The sequence below is a fragment of the Eutrigla gurnardus genome, assembly GCF_963514095.1.
Source record: "Eutrigla gurnardus genome assembly, chromosome: 8".
Lineage (NCBI taxonomy): Eukaryota > Metazoa > Chordata > Actinopteri > Perciformes > Triglidae > Eutrigla > Eutrigla gurnardus.
Window position 1 is genome coordinate 15455070 of NC_139922.1, and position 24880 is coordinate 15479949.

Sequence of the window (24880 nt, forward strand, 5' to 3'; positions counted from 1 at the left end):
TGTGAAGTTGAAGTTTTAGTTTTAGTAGAAATTATACACACTGCATTTTTGCTGACCATTTTTGAATGGATGTTTAATTGTTTCCACATACTTATTTTGTCACTCAGATTTTTCTCAATGTAACAAAATGCGTGGTTGCATAATTGCAATGCAGACGGATAAAAACAAAATGACTTTACTACTTCTAATTATTTAAATGCTCTTTGTGGTAGATTAGACAACAAAAGCAAGTTGAAGAGTCCCCTAATTATTTTCAGACTATAAAGAAATTAATGGAAGCCAATGGATGCCAGAAACGATAAAATAAAATAAAAAATACATTCATCACCTAATCATAAACCGAGCAATGGGGTTTTCAGAATAATTCAATGTGATGTATACACAATTTGTTAGGTAAATGTAAAACAACTGGTGTGGTCCTTTAAGATAAAGAAATTGTAGCCTGTTTTAGAAATATAATTGTAAACTTAATGAGCACAATTCAATAGAATTTATCTTTGTACGCAAAATGTCTGAATAAGTAATGTCTAAAGAGCAAACCAGCACTCTCTATTCTGCTCTTGCAGAAACGACATCATTGTCTTCCAATTTATGTTGGGGTTGGGCCTAATCCAGTGTTTGCACATAAACCTTTAAACAACTAAAGTGGGTAGAAAGGTAAGGTGTGTGTGCGTGTGTGTCTCTGTGTGTTTGTCTGTTTAGAAGTTGACTGCCTTGCTGAGTGACAGATAATGTGAAAGTGTGTCATTGTGCAAGCTGTCATCTGGGTAGGCCAACTGTCTGTCAAAGTGGAAATTCCCCTCATAAGAGAGGCATTCAACTGAAAATGTCACTAAACAACAAACAGGTCTGGAGGAAATATAGTGTGTGAGAGTTTTTTTTTTGTTTACCGTCAGTGGGGCCCAAATGAATATGAAATTATTAGCGGCTAGGCCACTAAAGTACGCCACTCATATTCTATTACAGGTCTGATTTCACCTAATGGGTTATGTGGTACATGTTTACCGGCCTGAAGTAAGTAAAGCAGATTGATCTTGTGCCTTACCACTTGTGTGATTTGACATGCAAATAAAATGAGGGACCCGTTGTCATATTGGACTACATGGTATATATATTCAAGGTGAATGCCATTTTATTCTCCTTACTCAAGGGCACGTTTCATTGCTGCTGCAGCATTCGGGGATGAACCTGTAACCTTTCCTATCGAAAAATTTTGAGTCATTCTCCGGCATCCATATGGTAACCACATAAATTTGGGTCTTCATCAACATTATAGCCGCGATAGACTGTCACCTATCCCAGAATACTGTGCTTCTGAAAGGCCTGGGAGTCCTTGGAATAGGTGGTTGACCCTGAACAAGCCTCACTGCATCACTGGGATGCAGGGGTCTTCACTTGCTCCCCCCCCCCCCCCCCCCCATCTGTTAGGACCTTCCATTCTTCCTCTGTCTCTCCTTTTTCCTCTACCACTTCCACTCTGCCATCTTCCTTTTTTTATTTGGTCACTTAAGATGTGGAACTGTGGTATCCATCCCCCGTTTTTCCAATCTCCTCTCAAATTTATTGGGTTCAGTGGAGGCCTTCCTGTCCTTCTACCGCGTGGAAATAGAGATCAGAGTATCCATTACTTCGACAGAGATGGATGCGGGTCTCCGTGCACCGTCCCCATAACAAGGACATCAAAGGGAGGTAGCCCCCTCTTTTCAGCATGACCCCCCATACAAGACTCCCCGCTCTCACCTCATTATGCAGCTCCCTTATAGCCGTTTTGATATAAAACCCCCCACTATGGACGGAGAGCCGCGAGTCTCCCTAACTACATGGCCATCCCATCAACATCACTTTCATTACAAAACATGAGATGCCAGGGGAGTCAAGGACAGTGTGGTAATAAATGAGGGTGGAATACATCTGGAATCATTGTCATATGGGTTAAGCATTACGCGGACTTCATTCTGCATTGGTAAATCAGTGGACAGCACTCATAACCTCCTGAGGTAATAAAGATACAGGTTGCTGTGTGGGGTCTTGCCAGCGTGGAAGCCCTCCGAGCCGGATGGCAAGAGACTTCACGAGCTTGTGCTGTGCTATGTCATATACCTGTATCTGGATTCACAATCGAGGCAAATGTTGTGCGTCTGTAACACTTGTAAACATCCTGGTATTTGGGGAGCTACCGCTAATCCTGTTTAGCGGGTTTAAATGAATAAAAACAAGGTAAACCTCAAAACGGCAAAACTGAATGAGGCTTTAACTTTGAGTCTTTTTTTTTTCAGGTGAGACAGTGCACATGAATATTAATATTATGTATATGCAGCCAGTATCAAAGGGAAGAAAAAGGATGTGTGCACTCACTGTGTGGTGCAAGAGCCAGCTGAGTTGCGTGGAGTGGATGTGGATGTGGGGGGCCCACGGGGCTCAGAGGCAGGACTTCGTCTGTGCTGCCAGAGCGCTGGATGGCCAATTCTACCTCCTCATCAGTCAGCCCTGGAATCAAGACACACACCTCTAAGTCATTCAGAGGGAGAGCAGTGACTGTGTGTGTGTGTGTGTGTGTTAATGGGAAACACCAAATGGTTCCTTGGCTATCATAATGTATGCTTAAATACTTCCCAAGCTGCCCACAAATCTTTTAAGTACAATTTAGAGAAAGTATGACAAATCTTCATTCAATTTTACCTACGCTCTTCTCAAAAATACATTTTCATTTCATAATTTAGAAATTCCACTGAGAGTTTCTGCTTCAGGGACATCAATCAAAAGGAAGATAGTGTGGAAAGGTTCACACAATGAAATCTGAAACTCTGCTAGCCTTTTAACTGCCACCAAAGGCAAAGAAAATAAGAGTCTGTCCACTTCTCCAGTTATATTTCCCATGTGGAGATTTCATACACCCCAGACAGTGAAAATGCATTATTTTAATTTCTTCATTGTAATGTAAATGTATTACATAATTTTGCAAATGCCAATATAATTTAATCTTCAGATCTTTTTAATGATTTTAGTGATGATTAAATTGCAAAGGGCTCCCTCATGGAGAATCTGAAGGGAGGAGGAAAAAAAAATCTAATATGAACATCTCCTTTTGTGGCAAGAAAGGATTTTATTTCAGGAGCCATATGCTGCGGGTCTCATCTTTTAATGAGCGACTCGATCTAAACAAAGGAAAATGACAACTTTCCATGAACTACATTGAAAACAGTTCATAGAAAAACACAGATAGCTGAAGACAAAGTACCAAAACGTGTACAGTAAGTGAGCATAGTTTACCCTATGATGAAAAATCTGTAAAGTCTGTATGAACACGTTGTGAATTAATCATTGTGGCACAACAGTCCGTCTCTCATTACATCATACAATTGTTTTCTTTAGCCATTTCCCTTAGTTATTGACAGAAAAATCCCCTCCGTAAGAGAACCTTTTACTTCGACTATTCCCTCAGGATGAAGAGAATTTACACAAGCCAGGAGTGAGCTTCTTCCATCCTTTGAGAGAAATCGAGCAATTGGAAAAGGTTCAGTTGCAGTCTTTCAAGAGGTGGCTGGACATTTTCATTAATAGTAAGTGCACAGTGCCAGCTCCTAATATCTCTGGTACTGACCTCCTAAGCAGTCTTCAAAAGGAGAGGCACAGAGTAACACTCTTGTGAGATATTAATAATACAAACTGTGTAAACACGGAGCTGATATCATAACCAAATCAAATGATTCCTCCCAGTAAAATGATCTGAATATGCAAGTTGAACCGCGATCATTTAACCTATCCCTGTATCAGCAGCCCAAAAGCATAAAGAAATCCTTTGATAATCTACAACACAGTTTATGCCAAGAGGAGGTCCCTCCCGTCACCTATTTAAATGCTCCGAGGACTTCAAATGGCCATGAAAATTGTTGAATAATTAAAGGCAAATATTGGCCGGCCTGTAGTCTACAGCAGGTCCTGAGTGCCAGGAAGTGGTGAGCGCCATGTGCTGAGTTTGTGCAGTCAGACTGCACTGTCAAATAAGCAATAATGTGTCCCTGGACTCCTGATTCATCTGACCACAGCAGACTACATGGTGGCAGACTATTGAGTGAGACATGCAAAGATCTCAGTTTCACTGAATGAGAGAAAAAAACATGCTTCAGGTTTTGTCCTTTCACCTTGACATGTCAATTTAAATAAAAATAAAACAAAAATCCACATTTACGCTGCTATTGAACATTAATGTATGTACATGTTAATGGCTGTTGACGTCTTTGATGTTGTTTATGCAGCAAATGAAAGGTTTTCGTACCTTGCATCAAAAATAAAATACATGGAAATTCCAAAAGCTGTTTACTAGTCAAATTACAAGCTTGCTAAGTTGTGTTGTGTGCTCTGATCTCTTTACTGTCGAAGGGAAGACAACGGCAAATGAAAGAGTCCTTAGATCCAAAAGAAAACGGAACAAGGTGAAAGTGAGTTTTACATATAAAAGGAAAAGACAAAAAAGGGATTGTGAAATTTATTATGGGTTCCAAAACCTGTGGAATGACCCCTGGACCCCCATTTCAGATCGACCTGTGGGGAGATGAATTTTTTTAAGACATAAATTACACCTAATGACGACACCATAAAAAAGAACAATAATGGAAAGCTATTCTGTATTTCATTATACTGTATTATTTGGTGCACCTGATACACGCAGTGCCTGTTTATGAGTCACCGTATTAGCAGATGCTCAGCCAAAGCATTTGCTTTGACCTTGCCATTCTCATTGGGGCATGAAATTACGGTGCTGGCACCTCGATATTACAGCTATAAATACTGTAAACTGCATATCTGGGCTACGTTTTCTATTGTCTTTCAACATAAACCTGATCGGTATTTATTTAAAGGAAAACCCATTGCTCGTCAGGTTATTTACAGCTCTATTTTCAGTGGCTCATATTCTGTGGGTGTTTTTAAAGGGCAAAGAGGCAGCAAGGCTCTTACATTAAATCCATTTCTCCAATTCTGGCACTTCTGGACTTTATGGGTCAACACCTAGGCTGGACAGCCAATTATAAAAATTGCTTACTAAAATATTTTGGGTGGTGAATGCTTTTTTTTACTGTCATCCCAAGGCCTGAATTATGAAGTTGCCCTTGAGTGAAAATTACTTACATTTTGAATATTGTATTTAAAAAAAAGAGAAGAAGACATGGCAAGGGTCATACATAGACGGAGGGCAACGGGTTATTAAGAAGTCGAGATCAACTTCTCATGCTGTGCTGGCAAGGAAGATTCTACATGTCATCCGGTTCGGTACAACTGCTTGAAAATAGCATGCCCTAAATAATGACCACTCTCATAGAGTATTCATTTATGTATTAAAAAGGGGGACTCTGCTCTCATTTCCCTGCTTTATCGCCTTCTACTGATGACAAAGTAGGCAAGGCCTAGGCTAGGTGGCGCCGTGGAGTAATTTATAACCACATCAATCCCTTTACCTTCTATGCAGGCCTTGGTCATTGTCATTTTTGTCCGAGAGGTGAGTCACATAACCCCACTTACAAACAGCATCCTATTAATATCTGGGATGATGAACCTTACCCTTACCTTCAAACCAGGTATGGTAATAGACCAACAGCCTACCTGTGTTCCCTGTGACCCTCGATCACTGGCCCTCTACTCAGGGTGAAATCTATTAGCATTATTTATTCAACTCAATAACAATTGGGACGGTATAAAAAAGAAATAAGTCAAGCCATCATTTATGTCTCGCTGACAAGAGGGTGTACAGTGTCTGTAATGCATTTAATATTGTATTTGCCTGCTATGCAACAACGTACAGTATGTGTCCTCTCTGTGCTTTACTTTCCCAGACAAACTGCACTCTGTTTGCTAATCAGGTAGCAGCTGAGTGATGTCAGTTCAGGGGCTATGGTCAAAGTGACATGTTGAAAGATGGAAAATGTTGTTGACTTTGTCCTGAGAATATGATTTTCGTTTTTCTTTTTTCTTTTTTTGGTAATTATGTGTGTAACTGCTAATTGTCTGAGCTTAACGATGGTGCCAAAATGGGTCCCAACGCTCTTTAGTAGTTACATCTGTTAATTGTAGAGGACATAGATGGCACAATTCACTAGATGAGACTGGAGCACATTATATTTCACTCAAACACAATAAAATTTACTTGATCTTGGCACGGAACAAGTAAAGCAAAATTGCTTCAAGATGGCTGCAAGACAGTTTAAATGCAATTCATTTCCCCGAGTCCTCTGCAAACGAAATGGAAAAAAAGCATCTGGATTAGAATCTTGATTTATATTACGTCTAAATGACAAAGTTTCAATATTTCAGCCAGTTTAGTTTAAGGACTCAAGAAGGGCAGCGAGAAATATTGGACTGCATAATTGCCAATTCATACCCTCAAATTGACAGTTGAAGGAAAACAGAAAATTATATTTTCAGTGAATATTGAAATAAACCACACTATTAGAATCTATTGGGGGGATGTAACTACAGAGCCATCCTTCAGTGCAGATTAGGGCACAAATATGCAGGGAAATAATATGCAGGAGTGGGATTATTACATGAAGATTCTGCAACATGCAATCAAAGTGGGCCCTGTTTTCCCCTTCATCAGCTGTCCAGTGTAAGTACTGGCAGCAAGAGGAATCCAATTTAAAATCCACTCTGCGGGGAGATGGTATTGTTCCGTTTTATGTGTGCTTTGACATTTCTGGCTGTTAATATAGAGTAAAATACAAATGTATTTACATAAATATGTTATTAAACTGTACTAGAAATTAAGAGTGACACATTTGCTGTGGTGATGGTGGACGGAGGAGGATGATCCAGTTTCTAGGTCAAAGGGTTGAGAGGACAATGCATGCTGGGTACAGAAACGGGGGAACTGTGAGCACTGTGCTGTTATGCCTATGCAAAAAAATCTAATATGGCTCAAGTGAGACAGAAAAGGAAGCAACTAATCTGCATCATGACTGATCATCTTCTATTACTATCTTATATCATCATATGAACACTTTTATGGAGGAAAAGTGGTCCTTTGAAAATAAGACTCTTGCCAACACAGAAACAAATTTCATTCATGATTTACACTCCATAAAACTGAGATGAGTTGTTTACTAAATTACACTCACAGTTACATAATTACTATAGAAATGTTCAAGGTGGACCTTACATAGCCTTTTCCTGGTACAATATCCTGCAGCATAAACATTTACAAATAGTGCTCTCCCATTGAAATGAGTGTGTTGGAACATTTTCCTGAACAACTCAGGGAAGCTCAACTATAAATGTACGGGACTTGCAGGTTGAGTGACTATACCATGCAAGAGTTATCCTATGAATACTGCAGAGCACTACTCAAACATACTTTGTGCTTAGTGTTTCATTACTCTATTGTCTCTCATTCTTTACCCTCTCCCCGAGATCAATGCCCTTATGCAAAACGAGGGTTCCTGTTTAGATCTACAGTGGAACAAACTTTCCAAAATAAATCTGCATTAAAGCGTCATACATATTTCATGGACTTAAAGTGCAGTAAGAGCAAACCATTTTGGCTAGCGGAGCTCTGCAGAGTTTACAGCAGTTTAAAGCAGAAAGTAAGATGAATATCTGGCGGAGTATGATATCATTTGATATTGATGAGGCCTTATTACATTGGAGATATCCAACAGTAGATTACGAACATGCTTTGGTTGCCAATAATGAGACACAAAGACAAAGACATTTCAAAAGATATCAAGAATCATTAGAGCCACATGAGATGTGTGTAGTAGCAGCCGGCAACCATGGATTTGGTTTCAGGTTACTTTCCCCTGTCATGGTGCTTTTAGGCTCACTTTTCACCGTTTGGCTTCTCTAATGCTGGAGACAAAGTCCCCCAGCACTGCAGAGGTACAGTCCTGTAAGTATAGGCCTGTAACCTGCAAAAGAACAAATAAAACACACACCACAAAGAGCTTATCTGAGGTAAAGCCACCTGCTCTCTCTCTGTACATACTGGGATTGCTCAGCCATAGGCCGACATCAAGAGATACATGGCATAACAGTGCGCATTTCCACCGCCGCTTTATATTGAACCGACTTAAATGAGTTCAGAGTAATAAAGCTTTTTGCAAGTTTTATTGCACAAACAATGTGTCAGAAATAATCTCAATGAATTGCAAAGAAACTGAAGAGCCAGCAAACATTTCCACCATCGCTGCTTAGAAAACCTCACTGTGTCAAGCCTCAAATTTACGATAACAGTTAAATTAAGTAAAAGGGTTAAAATGCTGGAAGGCAATATTGATAATTCCATTGAAAATGCAGAGGGAGTTTGTCAATATTAATTTTCCTGAACCCAAAGGAGCATCCCAACTGGTGTGTCATTTATTCACAGGGCCTGAATCATGCACTCTGAAGCTAAAATCGACCCTTGTTAGACCCCCAGGGCAAAGAGCTACAGCCGTAACCTTTGACCTTTATAGACTAATCTTACCAAAAAATAAAAAGACAGCGTGTGCATCCAGGGCCAACCAAATTTTGTGACATATATGGATTATAATGTTAATACAATATTCTGACATGTGTATATATATTTAAACATACATACATATACATATATATATATATATAGAGAGAGAGAGAGAGACATATATATATATATATATATATATATATATATATATATACATATATAGTATTTTTCAAGGCATTCCTGTATTGCCGCCTAATAAAGCAAGAGCAAGTCAAATGCCTCTCACCTTTTTTCTTCAAGAAGGCCTTTCTGGTGTCCAAGGGACTCTGGCGTACTTTCGGGTTCTGTAGAAATTTCACTGCAGTGGTGATCTGGAAGAGACACGTGTGATTTAATTCCTCATAATGAGATGATGTGAGAGGAAGAGGATATGGTCTGCAGGAAAGTGATGCTTTTAACAGTACAAACAACAGTTGAGATCTCCCCTAAGAAAAAGGTTCATTATAAATCCAGACAAAAACATAAATGGATTCAATTTGATAGTAGCCCCCTCACCCAGGAGTGAGGCGGAAGACCACCTGACCACTTTCCAGCTAAATGTGGGGAATGACCAAATCAGCAGTTATAAAATTAGCCCATCAAGAGTGCTGGACAAATGGAGTATGGAGCTTAATTTGCTATTACCCTCTTAAAGACAAACTTCCATTCTTAAGTGCGCAGTGGAAGAAAATCTATACTTAATGCAGAGGTGATCATTTGTATCTAATAACTTGAGAATCCTAGGCTGAAAACTTCTGTAATTCTTCCAGTTAAAAACCTGCCATGATCAAATCACCCAGCCTGAATGTTGTAATGACTTGAAACGTTAATGCACTAGAACGTTAAATAGCATCAGAACATCAGTAGTTTTAAGTGCACCGCGTTCATCGATTCTATTATGTTTTCCTTCGAGATGCACCTTAATTTTCCACCCCAGTATTCATTTCCAAGAATTGGAGGGAGAAAAAAAAAAGATCATCCTCAAATAGTATTAAAACATAAATTTGAAGTGGGCGCCATGAAGTGGCGCCTCCTAAAATAGATAAATATGTAAGAACACAGAGAAAGGGGAAAGACACTGGAGGGGAGGTTTAGATGACTTATTATCGCACCTGTGGTCCCCGTGATTCAATTGTAAAAGTCATCCCTCTAATAGGTTGAAAGGTTTTGATTACTCTTCTTTTCTCTTAGTGTTGAAAGATACAAAGTGATTGAGCGCCCTGCCAGTGGTAATTCGTTTTGGGTAATGCATTGCATATACTATGAACCTTTTTCAATCAAAAAGAATTGCAGTTTAAACTTGTCCAAGGGGTAGGTGTGGCAAGGAGGCTGCATAAAGAGCTGGATTTCTGTGTCAAACACAGCGTACAGTAAAGGATCACAGCACAGGGAACTTTATGGAACTTCAGAAAATATAACTCGTCTTTAAAGGGCTATAAATATGCTCAAAAGCAACATAAGTACATTTTTGTTCTAATAAGATACACACATTAAAAATACCACGCTGCGTGCGGAGACTTATTATACTATTTTGTAGGATTACTTGGGACTGAATTTTATCAAAATGTGCCAGATTCATCCCGGGAGATGCCGGCGCAATATATTTAGACACTAATCTACCATTTCACCGTGACACTACCGTGACCTTGGTGTACCTATGGGTTATGCAAGGGGTATGGAATTCCCTGTATCTCTATATGCTGAGGGCTTATTAAAGTCAGTCACCCGGAACCTTCATTGTGACAAGCAGATTAAACCATTTGCATGGTGAACCCCCAACTGATGTTCTGGGCCAAAAGATACAGTCAAAACACAGAGAAAATATCCCTTTGATAACGAGACAAAATCATTCAGCTCTTGGCGAAGCTCGTACTGCTCAAGTAAGTGAGCCAATGAGGCAACTTGTGGTAAAAGGAAGAGCGTCCAGAGATAATAAACACACCGAAATCTAATATTCTAATATTTATTCCAGTAAAGAAGGAAGTGATGTAGGCCTTGGGAGAGGCAATGACCTAATAGAGGAAGAATATGCTGAACGAGCAAACCTTGTTTACCATTCACTTAAAATTTCAACAGCACAACATTGGTAGGAAAATTGTGTCAATGTTAATAGGCATAAGTATGACATCTTAGGAAGGACGGCAGCTAGCTCAGCGGCAAACTAATGAGGCAAATGTCCATTTGGTTAAAACTGTAGTGGTGGATCTTTAGGGAGAGGAAAAGTGCACTTCTTAGCAGATGACATAGATGCTTTGCACTAGTTCCACCCAGACATCTCAATCAATTATAACCACATTGCAGAGATTTCAGTCTTGTCTTGTTATTGACTTATGGATCATCCCAGTTATAGTGTTGGGTAGCACACAATTGGGCTTTTAGTGGGGTAAGATGGATAACAGTACAAGGCAGTGGGTTGGCAGTGTAAATAACTCAAACTATTATTAAAAATAGGGCATTTCTTTATTTTTGGAAGACTTAAAATGAGTTTGGTTAAATCAAGGACTATTTTGTAAAGATTCTTGTAAAGCTGCTAATGCACCAAAGTGCTCCATGTTAAAAGCAATAATCTTTACAAACTGGATAACCAATAAAGTGTCAGGTAAAGGCGAAAAAGAGGCGGAAACTCAATCACAGGAAGAGATAACATTAACCAACACACTTAAAGAGAGTGAAGTTGATGAACGGACACGATTACAGCAATGCTATTGAGTTTGAATTGGACAAGACTTTGCACTGCACTTGTCTGAAAATTACAATTGTGATAACTTGAATTGGGAGAAATGAGGATGAAATCCAATTATGTTCGAACCACATGGTCGGACGCCTGAGGGAATCCATGTAACCAGTTGTATATTTTTGCTCCAACTACTAGTAAACGCACTTAACTATAATATACAGTAAGGCCTATGGATGTTTCGGAGGTGTGCATTGAGGGGGTTTCAGGATCTGAGCAGTTGGAAAATTCATTTACTGCAATGTACTGTTTCCGTATTTGAAGTTACAGTAAGTTTCAGTATCTAAAATAAACCACAGAACAACATTTGAACCCAGTTTTTTTTAAATGCCTCACAAGAAATTATGCAAAACTCTTGTTTTCAGTCTGAATACACCACCAGTTAACTTGTAATTACTCTGAAATGGAAGTCTTGTAAATCTCTCGGCATCTTTAGAACTTTTGAACTTACAGATATTTTTGATTAAAATACAACATTCATTATGACTATTCCCATAGTAAAAAGTCTCACATCTGTCCTTCAATTTTTCTTATTTTTTTTTACAGAAAAATAATTTTTGTTGTGTGTTCTTAGCAACACCTAATCCATGTCATGTATTCCACAAAAAGACATATACACAATTAGCCTGCAACACTGAAGACATTCAGAGGGCATGATGGAACGAGAAGTTGGGTGTGGGGTACAATGGAGGGGCTAAAAGGAAATCATTAGCAAGTATAGGATTTAGTCTCAGTGTGAATCAATTCATTCCAAATTGCCCCGGCCTGTACATTTGTGGAGAAGTGCCCTGATACAATAACAGACTGATAGACATGAACCAAAATTGTGTTAGGCTGATCTCAAATTTCCCCCCCAAACACACGTTTGGCGGACCAAAAGCGAGAGAAAGTGAGAGACGGCGAAAAATGAAGCTCTATATTAATTTGGTGCTTTCATGGATGATTTGCTATCAGGGGCAGCTGTCTTAAATTACTTAACCCAATACCTTTCTGATACTAGAGCCCAACCAAAAAGGAATGACGTTTTAATGCAATTATTGTTTCCTTTAGTCGCCTGGCTGCTTGATGTGGCCAGCAGTGCTTTTTAATCTTTTTAAAAGAGCAGCTTTAAATGCCCATCTAATTGTGACATCTTTCCCGCCTTGATGTGACCTTTAGTGGAGGAAGTAAGGCCTCATGGGAGCAGCAATAGGGAATTATTGACCCTGAGAGACATCAGGAAGTGAAGTGCAGACCTAACCATTTAGCTAACCTCCACATCCACTCTCGTTCAGACACTGCAAGAGCTTCAATGGCTCTGCAGGAACTGAACCATTCTGACAATTCTGTTCTGTACAAAGGGAACTTTTCCCATCTTTGTGTCTTCTTTTCTTTTTGGCAGTTCTTCTCAGAGAAGCTACAATGTGAGAAAAATTAAATGAACAACCACTACGGAAACTCGACTCTGACAAAAAGGAGTACGGGTGAAACAACCTACTTTTACATCTGTTAAAACGGTCCAGTAATTACAACGCTAAATACGACGGTTTGGTTTTTGTATGTAATATTCTCAGAATGTGGTCAATTTTTATCGAATGACTGTTATTTAAAAAAAATTAAAGATCAGAGTCATCATGGATGAAAAAGGGTCATGGAAAACTTCATCGACACTTGCTTTGCAAAGGTTTAAAAATAACATACAGCCCTGTATCAGTGTCAGAGCCATGGGCAAGGCTACAATCATGACATCAAAAGGGCATTACGCAATTTTTGTAAAGGGGGGGTTGGTGGACGGAAATCAAGGCTTTTTCAAGTCCACTGCATGCACAGACTCAACTTTCCATTCCGCAGCATTTCCCTATCGTAACGCTCTCATCACAAGCGTGGAAAAGTTGTGTAGGTTCAACGGTAAGAAACACTGGGGGCTAACGTACATTTGATCTGGCGAGGACACCATCAAACTGTAAAGACTGTGCAGAATACAGATAAATACAGATAATACAGCCTTCGGAGTTATACAAAGGACAGTGAGGAATAAGAACAGTCGCCCTGTCCGTTCCCCCCTTCTCTTCTGCAGATAGAGAAATACATTTTACTACAGTGACTTTTTTTATGATTTAATTGTTGGGTATGCATGATGATGTCGTGTGAGTGCTTCATTTCCTGTCTAAAAAAACTAAAGGAAAATGTTTTAAAAAAGGTGGTTATTTAAAAGAAATAATAATTTAAAGGATTTAACAAGATAAAAAACAGACATTTTAGTGCAGCATTAAGAAACAATAGCATCGAAAAGTGTTTTTTGATGAAGCAACGACAAAGTGAAGCTTTTCTTTTATTCTTGTGAGATCTAAACCCGAAGAGAAACATGTGGCATCCAGCCAATTCAAAACTAGCTTGAGAGATACGCTATAAAGCAGAGTCTGACATTTCTTAATGTGTAACTGTCAGTCGTGCTGCCTGGGGTTGCCCTTGCTAAACTAGCGAGACAGATGACTGTTTAGAGAAGGACGTCCCCAACGGGGCCCTGAGAGCCCCGGTGACTAAAGAGCAGCGACTCTGTCAGTGACACCTCACTTTCACCCGCTTTGGACAGAAATACTGATATATCCCACAAATTCCTTTTAATTCAGGTAAAAGGCCCAAACCATGAGTCCGGAGCTTCTGTGAGAGATGAGGGTCATCAGAGATTAACCCATGGCACTTTAGCAGTGGGGGTGCAAGAGAGGAGTCGCAGTGGAGCACAACAAACTACTTAGCCACCACAAAACATTCAAGCCCCTTCTCAGCTGCAATCCAGTAATGGATACTTCCTCAGCTCCTCAATTGGTCAAAATGTTTTCATACAATAATTTAATTCAGAAACACATTTACAAAGCAGGAGTAATCAATTTTAATTAGTTGATTTTTTTTCATTCGCATAAAATTTAATGTACTGCCATCGATCTCCTTTGTTCTTTAATGCAGTGCCTCTTTCCTGTAATTTGAAGCTTTTCTTTTTCGTTTTTTTTTTTTTTTTCTTTTACAGCCAATGATGACATTCTGTGACAAGCGGTGCTCTTCGGCGTGGGGAATGAGCATTACTTAACACAAGAGTGCTCGAGATGAAACTTAAGCCCTGGAATGTGCAAAAATAATGTGGTTGTGTTTCGGTTTCAAAATGTGTTATGCACAAAACGTTTTTTGAAAAATCAAGATTAAGTGCATAACAACATGTTTCAACACAAATATAAAACTGCACATACATTTTGGTCACTGAACTTTTACTGTTTCAAAAAGAAGATCCTATTTAGATTATTTAACTCCACAAAATAATTGTGCACCAGTTTTTAAATGAACAAAAACTGTAGTGAAATGAGAGTCAATGCTGGCATTCTGGCTCACAGTGAAATAACTAAAATGTGCTTATTAAATGGTTTATATATACGCTACCTAAAGTTTTGTAAAACCGAGACACAAAACCCAAGAAGAAAAGAACTTCCTCTTTGGTTGCTCACCTGAAATTCATAAAAACATGATAAATAATGTTATAAGATCTTTGCATATTAAAAAAAACAGCACTGAGGTCAATAAAACCATTCAACATTTCCATTTTGAAATATAAAAGTTTCTCCCCACAATCCAAGCAGCCGGTTGAAAGTTCTTCTGTGAACAGAAATGGTAAAGCGAGCGGCTACAGTTGCATCAACGAACACAATGGCTTTTCTTAAAACTGCCACGCTCTCTCGCGTGTTGTCCTTCATATCATCAAGGCCCGCCAGCCTTTCACATTCAATTAGTTGATTGAGGCAAAACGCAAGCGGCACCAGCAGCAAACAACGTGAAGCTTGTGTCCAAGCGACACACCACAGAAGTTGTGTTGTGGTGTCAGAAGAAGAGCCGCCTCCGTCACAAGCAACTTACAGTGACAAGCCTATCCTCCTCTGTTGATCCAAACTGCTCCTCTCACTGAGGCAGCATCCACCCAAAGACGCACACACACACACACACACACACACACACACACACACACACACACACACACACACACACACACACACACACACACACACACACACACACACACACACACACACACACACACACACACATCCTGCAATACACACGCACACAGTGAAGCAACTTGAAGGGAACCACAGCAATCTGCAAATAAAGCAGGGAGCTGGGGTGAAGATTCAGCAAGTTGGCATCAGTTGTGTTTGCAGTCCTCTCAGCCTGCCAAATTGACTAATAAAACTAAAATGGAGAGGCCAGTGACAACAGAGAGAGAGGTGTCCTTTTATTGATCAAATTATGCCTTGTTGGTTACACTGTGCCACCCGGATGAGAGTACGCTCACAAAGACAAGCAGGCAGATTGTGACATTCCAGTGACATTATAATCGTGCGTCAACCCGTCTCCAGTCAATAGGCTGAATGCACTAATCGTGCGTCTTGGATCAGCAATTTCATGGTCTTCAAAGGAGGGCAGGAATTGGTGGCATGACCCTCCACACGGGGTGAGACCCCGCTTTTCCTCGGCGAGCGCCACAGAGGGAAGGAGAGGAGAAGTGTGATGTTAAGGGAGACGCATCGAGGCAGGAGTGTAGCCAGAGAAGATTAACATCGCCATCTACTGGTCAGGGGTGGTACGGGTGGAGTCAAAGGGGGGACAAAAAGCGTGGCAGTTTTACCCTTGCGGCCTGTCTTTCACTGAGACCTGTCAGAAACATTTAGACACACTTGCCAAGACAATGGGCCACACACCCACAACGGCAGATAAGTCGCCATCAAATGAGGGAGGAAACTTAGGGCACTGGGCCTTCATTTTGGTTAGGAAAAAAAACAGAGCAGGCAGAGTCTGTTCCTGATCACACTAAGTGACAAAGAAAAATGTTGGCCAATTCTCCTTTTCTGGAGGCTTCCAGCTGCCTGTAAGATTCTAACCTCGAGAATTGGATAAGCATAAAAAAAAGAGTGCGGTGCCGACAGCTTCAGAAAACACTCAGGGTCGCAGAAGTAGCAGTTCCCTTTCTTCTCATTTAACCCGATGCCAGAGAGGATAGAAACACGACAGCCCGTCCGATCGAATAATAATTCCTAATTCCAACCTTACTGAGCCAGTGAAGCTGCACAACATTTCTATTTATGCCACACCTAAACATAATCCACCTCTTCTGAGAAGTTCAAGACAGAATTTTCAGGTTTTGCAACATTTGTTTGGCTGAGGGAGATTGTAACTTAACTATAAGTGACGTGACAATGATATAACTAAGCACACCTGCAATAACGCCATCCATTCTGCCTTAAGTCACAGATGTCATGTCATGTTCAGACACTCCTTTTTTCCCTATTAGATCACAGATGATTCGACTACTAAAAAACATATCTGATCCCTCTATAATGAAGTGTTTCTTCCTAAGAAGGCAATGAGCAATAATTAACCCTAAAAAACAGGGATCTCTCCTTTAAAAATGATGTCTCCTTAAATAGGAAGATATAATCTGATAAACAAAAAGAAAAGAAAAGAAAAAGAGTAATCAGGAAGGAATGTTGCACGTCACTCCTGCACAGCACCCATACTTTTTGTGACTACGTGACAATCAAGAGGCAGTGGTCAAAATTAAGGCGTCAACACCCATCTGAACTCTGCATCAACTCACGTGGTGACGGGGGGGAAAATACATGTTTTACCAAGCTCCTCGGAAAGAAAGGAGGAGAGGAGACGACCCACAGTGAACCACTATAATGTCACACAGGGTGGCGTGTTACAGCAAAGGGGCTGAGTTGGCAAGCAGCTCAGCAGCAGACGCGCACCTGTTCTGACATTTTCTGTCGACCTTGACACAGAAAACACATGACAATGCCACTCTCTGCATTTCAAAAGTACAGGCTGTTTGACGAAGCCCCTTCACTTCCCCTTTTCTCGTCCCCATGATACCTAAAACTACTTTCCACACAGTATGTAGAAGGGGAGAATGAGTGTGACGTAGTCCAATAGATGTGAAGAGGGGCGGACCGGAGGCAAGTCGTGCAGTGACGGAAAATAACTCAAAATCTGATATCGAGGCATATTTGGGAATAACCGAGGAGTGTTTGCTCTTTCCTCCTCCCTTAAAATCCCCGTATTCTACAGTCAACATAATAAGGAAGGAACAAAGAGGCCTTGGCCTTTCTTCTATTTATTCCTTCTTCTATCATCTCATTCCCATTCTTTTGAAGTTTGTGATAGAGCCACAATGCATTCATCCAACTACTATTTTAATCAAAGAGAACGCAAAGTACTGCTGCCAGGAGAGGTGCACAGGAAAACAAATGCAATCTTCCTGTTAATCACCGCATTAACAAGAAGACGACAGTCTCAACGCACATGCCAGGGAGGGGAGCCAGTCCAGGTGTTGGATAATTGTCAGTTGAGCAAGTGGCTACGGTTGCTTTTTTACTGTGCCAGCCTCTGTTTCACTGCCACTCTACACTAGTGCCCCACCTTAATAATAGCTTTTAAAAGACCTCTTTCTGCTGAAGTCTGCACACAGACACAAAGAAGTCTTGGAAAGGGTTTCTCCATGCTGACTGTAGTGGACTACGGATGACGGTTTAGGATTCCCGCAATAATCAGTGCCAAGTGAAGTGTAGCTCAAGCATGAGGAGCTTCCGATTTAAATGAAAGGCCCCAAAACCACTTTATAGAAAGAGTTCTCAGAAAAACAAGACCATATATCCTGTTTCTGGCAAACAACCGTATATTAGAAATGCACCGCGGGAGGCCGATAAAAAACCCAACTTGCCAAGGCAGCAATGGAAATGATTCACATGTTTCTTTCATTCAGAAATGAAAGTCCTTCATCTGCAGGTGAGGATAATGTTATTCTGAGAAGATGTGAGGAATCGCAGGCAAGGCATAACTTTTCATTATATATCACTGAAAACTTTACGATTTACTGCCCACGCACCTCAGTATCACACATCTAAAGTTGGGCTAATTAAGAGTGCAATATTTCACTTAAGTGCTCTATTTTTGCAGGTTTTCAGATAATTTATCTCAGTTTCTGTATTCTGCCACTTTCATTTTAGCCTGGAGAGTAGCCCACTATCTCTTTTTTTCAGATTCCCCAGATAAAGCCACAATCTCAGGGCGCCACACACAGAGAAACTCTGAAATCCCATTAGCATTTTGCTTTCATTATTTTTAATCAAACCCAGAAAACTGACACATATTAATTAATATCCATTACCAGTTTTTTGCCCCTCTCCCAGACAAGACGTTGGGGGGAAAAGAAGCAATTAACTTAACAAAATAATCAAAAAAATTGTTTCAGAAATCCCTGATAAATGTCATGTGAGGTCCCCTCTAAATGTAAGAAGTGTAATACATTCTTGCTGTCATATTCCATTAAACTGCTATTACAGTCTTGATAGAACTATTAGTCACTACATTATTAATAACATTAATGTATTTACATTTTTGGTGTACAAGCCTGCTTTCATGCAATAATTTATGAACCAGACTTCAGATATGTTATAACGTTCCCCATCTAGGCTCTTTTGTGTTTATTATTGATTATGAAAACATTCAAAATTCCAAGTGAAATCACCCTCCGCCCTCCCCCCACCCCTCCTAATGTATTGGTGTGGGCTGTTTACATTAAAGGACTGGAATAAAGTGCATTTACATCTGAAGCATAACTTCATAATTTACATTCCTACATTTATTAGAGGTGACAAACGAGCATTTGGTCCACTCGTGCTTTTCCACAATGCAGCACTCATTCAATCCATATAAATTACAGCTGGGCTAGGGAGTGCAAGAGCAAATTATTTTATTATATTTATGCATGTATGACTCTATAGGGGGTTACTAAGACAAACAGGGAATTACTTGATTAGGCCAACTGTGGTTAACAAAGAAAGAAATATGAGACTGTGGGTCGGGCCAATCAAATTTTGGTATTATTCAAATGTCTGGCCTCGATTCAAAGAGCAAAAACACACACAGATCTTAGTTTAAAAGCTTCAGATCAATAAGATATTGTATCTTTAAAATGAGAAAACTCTGTTTAAGCTACATTTTACAGTGAACACTGTCTATTTTATACAGTATAAAGAGCTTTTACAAAGTATCGCTGCTCCAATGGCTTACGCTGAGCTAGAACAAATATTATTCAATTAAAAGAAACTTGCCTAAAAGGCAGTATTATATTACATAATTAGACAGGGCAGCATTTTCAGAAGTGTAGTTACAAATGCACTGAGGGGATCCCAGCATTTGAACAAATATCTGGCGCTGTAGGGGAGCTTGCCGACAAATTAACAGCTAATAACTTACTGGGAAGCCAGATAAAAAGAGAAAAAAATGTTCCCCAAAGTGTCAATTACAAATAATTTTTCCTCTGATTTCCCACACTTGCGAAAGCGTGATGAGCTAAAAAGCATTTTCAACAGCGTGCTCAAATTGCATGTTGTTCATTTAATCGGGTTTTTATTTTTACACGCTGGATTCATTCACAGAGAAATAATTCAGCAGCCGCAGCAGGATTGTTTAGGATAGCTCTGGAAGCGTAAGCATATGGCTCCCTTGTGAGAGCACTTGCTGGTCAGAGAGGAGGGAGACAGACGGACGGGTGCGGGGGACAACGGGAAATGGAGGGGGATTCAATCAAATTCATGTTCATTAAAATCAGAGGACATCACAAAAATTAGAAAGATGCTGACAAATCAAAGGGTCTCAGCACCTGAATTACCATAGTCATTTACTTATTAAAGCCAGGATGCTTCCTGTCAATCAAGGGCCATCACATTTTCCATTTGCGGCGGAAAGCCAGTGTAATTGCTTCTCATACTAATCAACACAACTTGTGTAATTATGCCTTGAAAGTGACATTGGAGGCTGAGAGCGATGTGAGCAGTCTTGACAGCGGAGACATCTCAGATTCATCGGGAGATTTCCAGCCTCGCTGCAAGGAGACAAGCCACTCTCAGACCAAGTTACTCACTCGAGCAGTTTACAACCATAAACACAAAGAAAAGACGATAAATCAAGCTGAAGTAATTACAAAGCAGAATAGAGAGTATAAAGGAAGCTCAGCTCGATAAGGCCACTTTCCCAAGTATATTGAGGCAAAATGACTGCACTGTAATTAAACTGGTGCTGTATTTCTATCATTTCTTAAGTAAACATATTATGACAGTTCACTAAATTGTGGGAGAATAGGAAATTACAGCTGTGTTACCATGCTGTTTACATTAATGTACTCGCTGAGACGAAAAACCCTACAAATAAAGCCCTACGTATTCATTAAAGTTTATTGAATTCGGCTTAATCACAGACTTTACATGTGTCTCCAGAATGAACTTTGGGTAAAACTAGCTTTAACATTCCTCCGAGCACTGGAAAACTATCCAAACCATATTCCCAGGCTGCATCTGTCACTAGTCACACTGCGGCCTAGCCAGGAAGGTCAGAGCGAGGTCAAATTACTGCAACAAATCAAGAGCCACGGGCCACGACATGAGACTATACATATCTACATAAAATATGCGTATTATTGACACACGGTGACAGCAGCTTCTTCTTCATTTACTATGAACTTTACAGTGAATTAAAGGATTTCCAATGCTCCATAAATATCCAAAGATAAAGACGCTTTTGTCAGGGTCGGCAATGTAGATCTAGTCCGTCTCGGCACATGAGGCAGAAACCACAAAATAAATAAAATATATAAAACGGGGTTGGACTCATCTGTGCTCATCCTTTTCAAAGAGGTGGGAGGCACCATCAGAAAAAAAAAGTCACCAACATCAAAAGGAAGTCAACTGATAACTCTGGCATACTATGAGGGGAATACGCGTAATGATTTAATCTGCGAACAGAAACGAAGATGAGAGATTTATGCCTCGTAAAAAGTTCAAACGACAGAAAAAACCCAAAACCCTTGTCTGTGTCATTCCTCGTTCGCAAGCTCCAAACTTTAGCACATGTTGAAAGACAACAGTCGAGAAATGCTCTTTTGTGGCCGAATATGAATAAGGCGGTGACTGACATAGAAAACCGGCTTTTACAGGAAAAGCCTGTGTGATTCACTCTCTTGCGTTCAACTCTAATGAGTCAAAAAGTGTGACCTGCACTTAAACAAGAAGTCACAGCCAGAAGCTGTAAACTCATTTTCCCCATCTGAGCCAGCAACGTCGGCAGGACCTGGAAGATGTGCTCCGAGCATGCACGATAAATCTGACGTGAAATCATAATCATAAAAGCAATTAGCTGACCCTGCGCCACTCGTCCTTGGACATGACAGTGAGAATTCATACAGAGTCCTCTAAGGAGGTTGGCTGCCGTGTTGGGCGAGGAGGGGGAAAAAGTGCAACACAGCAACAATAAAATGGAGGGCCCTTCCTGTATCATTAACCACCGAAACAAACAGCGCATGATGCACCATGAATGTTGCGCCGAGAATTGAGCTTTTTATGCTTTTCGTAAAGAGAAAACCGCACCACGACAACCGAAAAACAAACTGTGGCGTGCAGATGTGTCACATGTAAAGTGATGGGCAAGGGGAATAAAATCCTATTGATGTCATCGCCATATCCTGTGAAATAACATGAAAGTAAGTTTACTGATTGGTAATTGTGCTTCTGCAGAGCGTGTAGCTTGTTTACAGCCTGAATCCGCCGACTACGACATGGCAGGTGATCAGACTTATTCGACGTTTCTCTTTCAAGGAGTGTGTTACTGGGAAAAAAAAAAAATCCCTCTTCACACACGCTCGCATGCGCACACACACAGTTTCTCGCCATCACTTCCCACCCAGTAATTACAGCAAGGCCGAACTAGTGGCTGCCACCTAGTGACCGTCTTCTCCAATAATCATGAAATATCTCTATGGCTCGCGCCCCCACTCGGACCATAACTCTCCTTTACTGCAGACAGCTCCAATAAAGGATTACAATTACAATTAAAGTAATGAGCAAAGAGGAAAAAAGGAAAATCTCAGAGAAGGTTCCCTTGACTAACTAAATGGTAGCCTAGTTTCTTGACAGAATGGAGTTACCATACCAGACTCATTACTGGCTCCCATTTCTTATTCTGCCCCAATAATTAATTTGGGGCGTGTTGAAACCTGGAGTCCTCAAAAATTAAAATAATGGTTTTGAAAGTGATGAATGGGAAATGAATTGAAATAAGAATGATCAAAGAAGAGATTAACTTCTTGTTATTTTTTGCTTTATGGTGGTGGAACTCTAAAAAGGTTCAAATCACTTAAAATGTATTTTTTGGGGAGGGTGGGTGGTACGGAAATATCGTAAGTCATATAATCGAGTAAAGAAAGCAGTCGTGCAGAGGACAGAATGGAATTTTCACAAGCACATGTTCAACGGGGGAAGTCGTTAAGGACAAAAAATCAAATAATAACTGAGTCAAGACCCGAGAGCAACTTCGGCCTTCCTGGTATCACCAGTGAAGAAAAAAATAAATCTTTGTAGGGCTAACACATGAGGAACATCTGTCTGCTTGTGACTCATGGGACTCAGCAGAAGAGGGAGGGGGGGGGGGGGGGGGGTCAGAGGTGAAAACGAGGAGAAAAAGACAACCGGGGACAGTAGCAGCCGTAGTGCCTTACTGTCGCTGGCTGGACCGGATTACTGTTGGCACACTCTCTGCTAACCTGCCAGGTCGCCCACAACTCCTGCACTTAACACACTGTTCTCCCCCCCCCCCTATAGTGTGATGGCTATTGCAGAGGGGCTACGGAAATTTGGAGACTGCTGAGCCAAAACAGATCACTTCAAAGCAGCTTATTTAACGCTTGCTAAATTTTTCATCACAGTCGCTTAATATCCTGGGGAAGGGGAGCTTTTGAAGTTGCTGTGAGACTGAGGATGTTCTTCTTACAATTCTTTTCCCCCTCCCATTACCACCCTCCCTCTGCTGCACGAAAACCCCCAAACCTAAATACACACACACACACACACACACACACACACACACACACACACACACACACACACACACACACACACACACACACACACACACACACACACACACACACACACACACTATCTATGCCCACATGCACACACAGAGGTGCTCAAATGGTATGGATGCAACTCCTGCACATGTAAACCACACGCTTGCATCCCCACATACAAACACATGGCTTTTCATTAGGGGGCTGTGATTTTTCAGTGTGCGGAGAGTAAAAGGACAGGCCTACTTCTATCAAGGATACTCAGGAGGATAGGAATCCTATTTAGCGAGGGGAGAAACCGAATGTTGTCTGATGATTTGGTGCTTTTCTTTGTCATAAATGATACAGTACAACAACAATATTTGGACTTATGGTGAGATCAAGGAATTGAAAGATGGCACCTTGGTCTTTTTTTCAATATTTTCTGACATTTTACAGACAAAAGCTAAATCATGAAGATAATCAGATGATTAATCCATAATGAAAATAATTGTTAGTTGCAGCCTAATCTCCATATCAACAAGATACTTGGGCTGTGAATGCTATTTTAAATAATGAAAATCTAAACTACAGTTTCTGAGAAAAATAATTGTTATTCATCTGGATATGATGGCAAACCGGTATTCATTTGCATTTTACTCAATGCAGTCACATTAGTTAAAAAAAATTGTAAAATGTAACCATAATGCAGCTTTTATGAGGAAAATACAACATTTAAATTGAATCCAATAAAAATGATATGTACAGTGGTCTTGTGTCACAATTCTCCTCCACTACTGGATATTAGTTTGATGTTTTTCCTGCTTTCAACTTACCCGGTTTTCTTATCATGTGACCATAAAAGGATTGGTACACATATAATTGTTATTGTGTTTGGGTGGACGTAAAGGCGAGGGCAGAGTGATAGGAGGAGACGAGGGGTGAGTGCAGGGTGTCACTGCAGGGTGAGAGCACAAAGACTCGGGATACACCAGCAAGAGACTGGCAGGGGTTGTGATGAGTGGAAGGTGGGGGGGGGGAGTTATAGACGGAGATGCAGCAAGCCGGGGTGAGAGCGAGCAAAGAGCACCGCCAGAGGCAACGGCAGCGGCTGGCAGCTACTGGTATAGCAGTCAACCATTCAACACAAACTCAAACAGTCTCTTCCACCCTTTCTTTTCCCTCTCTCTCCGACTGCAGGTCCAGACCTCCCCCCTCTGGCCAGGATGGTGGCAAAGGCTGTGGCACCGGCCCCTGAGCTGGGCCCTCCTGCCACAGAGGAGAGCCCACGCCGTGCAGTGTGCCAGGGCCTGCTGATCTGGGCGAGGTGAGTCAGAACCTGTTAACATGACTGGTGTCCCCAGCCTGACACACTGGCTCGTCTGACATGCACATGTGCACATAAATGTTATACAAACGTGTGTGCTGCTGCCCCCCCCTCCTCCTCCTCCCTCCCCCTCTCTGCCCTCCCAACCCTGCCAGCACTCCCTTTCCTCTCATCCAGATAAAATCCTTTCAGACATAAATTTCAATTATTCACCTCATCCAAATAATGCCATGTGACAAGAATTATCCCTACTGTAATAATCCACTTAACTGAGAAAGAGCAGCTCATCAAAAAGAGAAAGGAGAAAAGGGGCTGGAAGTGAGGGTGGTGGTGGTGCGGGGAGACTTGTCAACCAGTCTCGAATCAGGACCCTCATAACAAGAATTTCTTCCCTTTTTGAGGAGGCAGTCGTGAAGCGCACTGGGGTGATGAAATTGAAGTAAA

At 40.8% G+C, this 24880-nt stretch overlaps 1 protein-coding gene across 3 annotated transcripts in view; it reads right to left on the minus strand.

Moving 5' to 3' along the window:
• pex14 (peroxisomal biogenesis factor 14) overlaps positions 1–24880 on the minus strand; it is a 43569-nt gene that overhangs the window by 15732 nt on the left and 2957 nt on the right. For all 3 annotated transcript variants that reach the window (XM_084015772.1, XM_084015771.1, XM_084015770.1), the window contains exons 3-4: positions 8721–8805; positions 2356–2487 (exon numbers count right to left, since the gene is read on the minus strand). In XM_084015772.1, coding sequence (XP_083871898.1) covers positions 2356–2487; positions 8721–8805 — 217 coding nt within the window. The remainder of the gene's footprint in view (positions 1–2355; positions 2488–8720; positions 8806–24880) is intronic.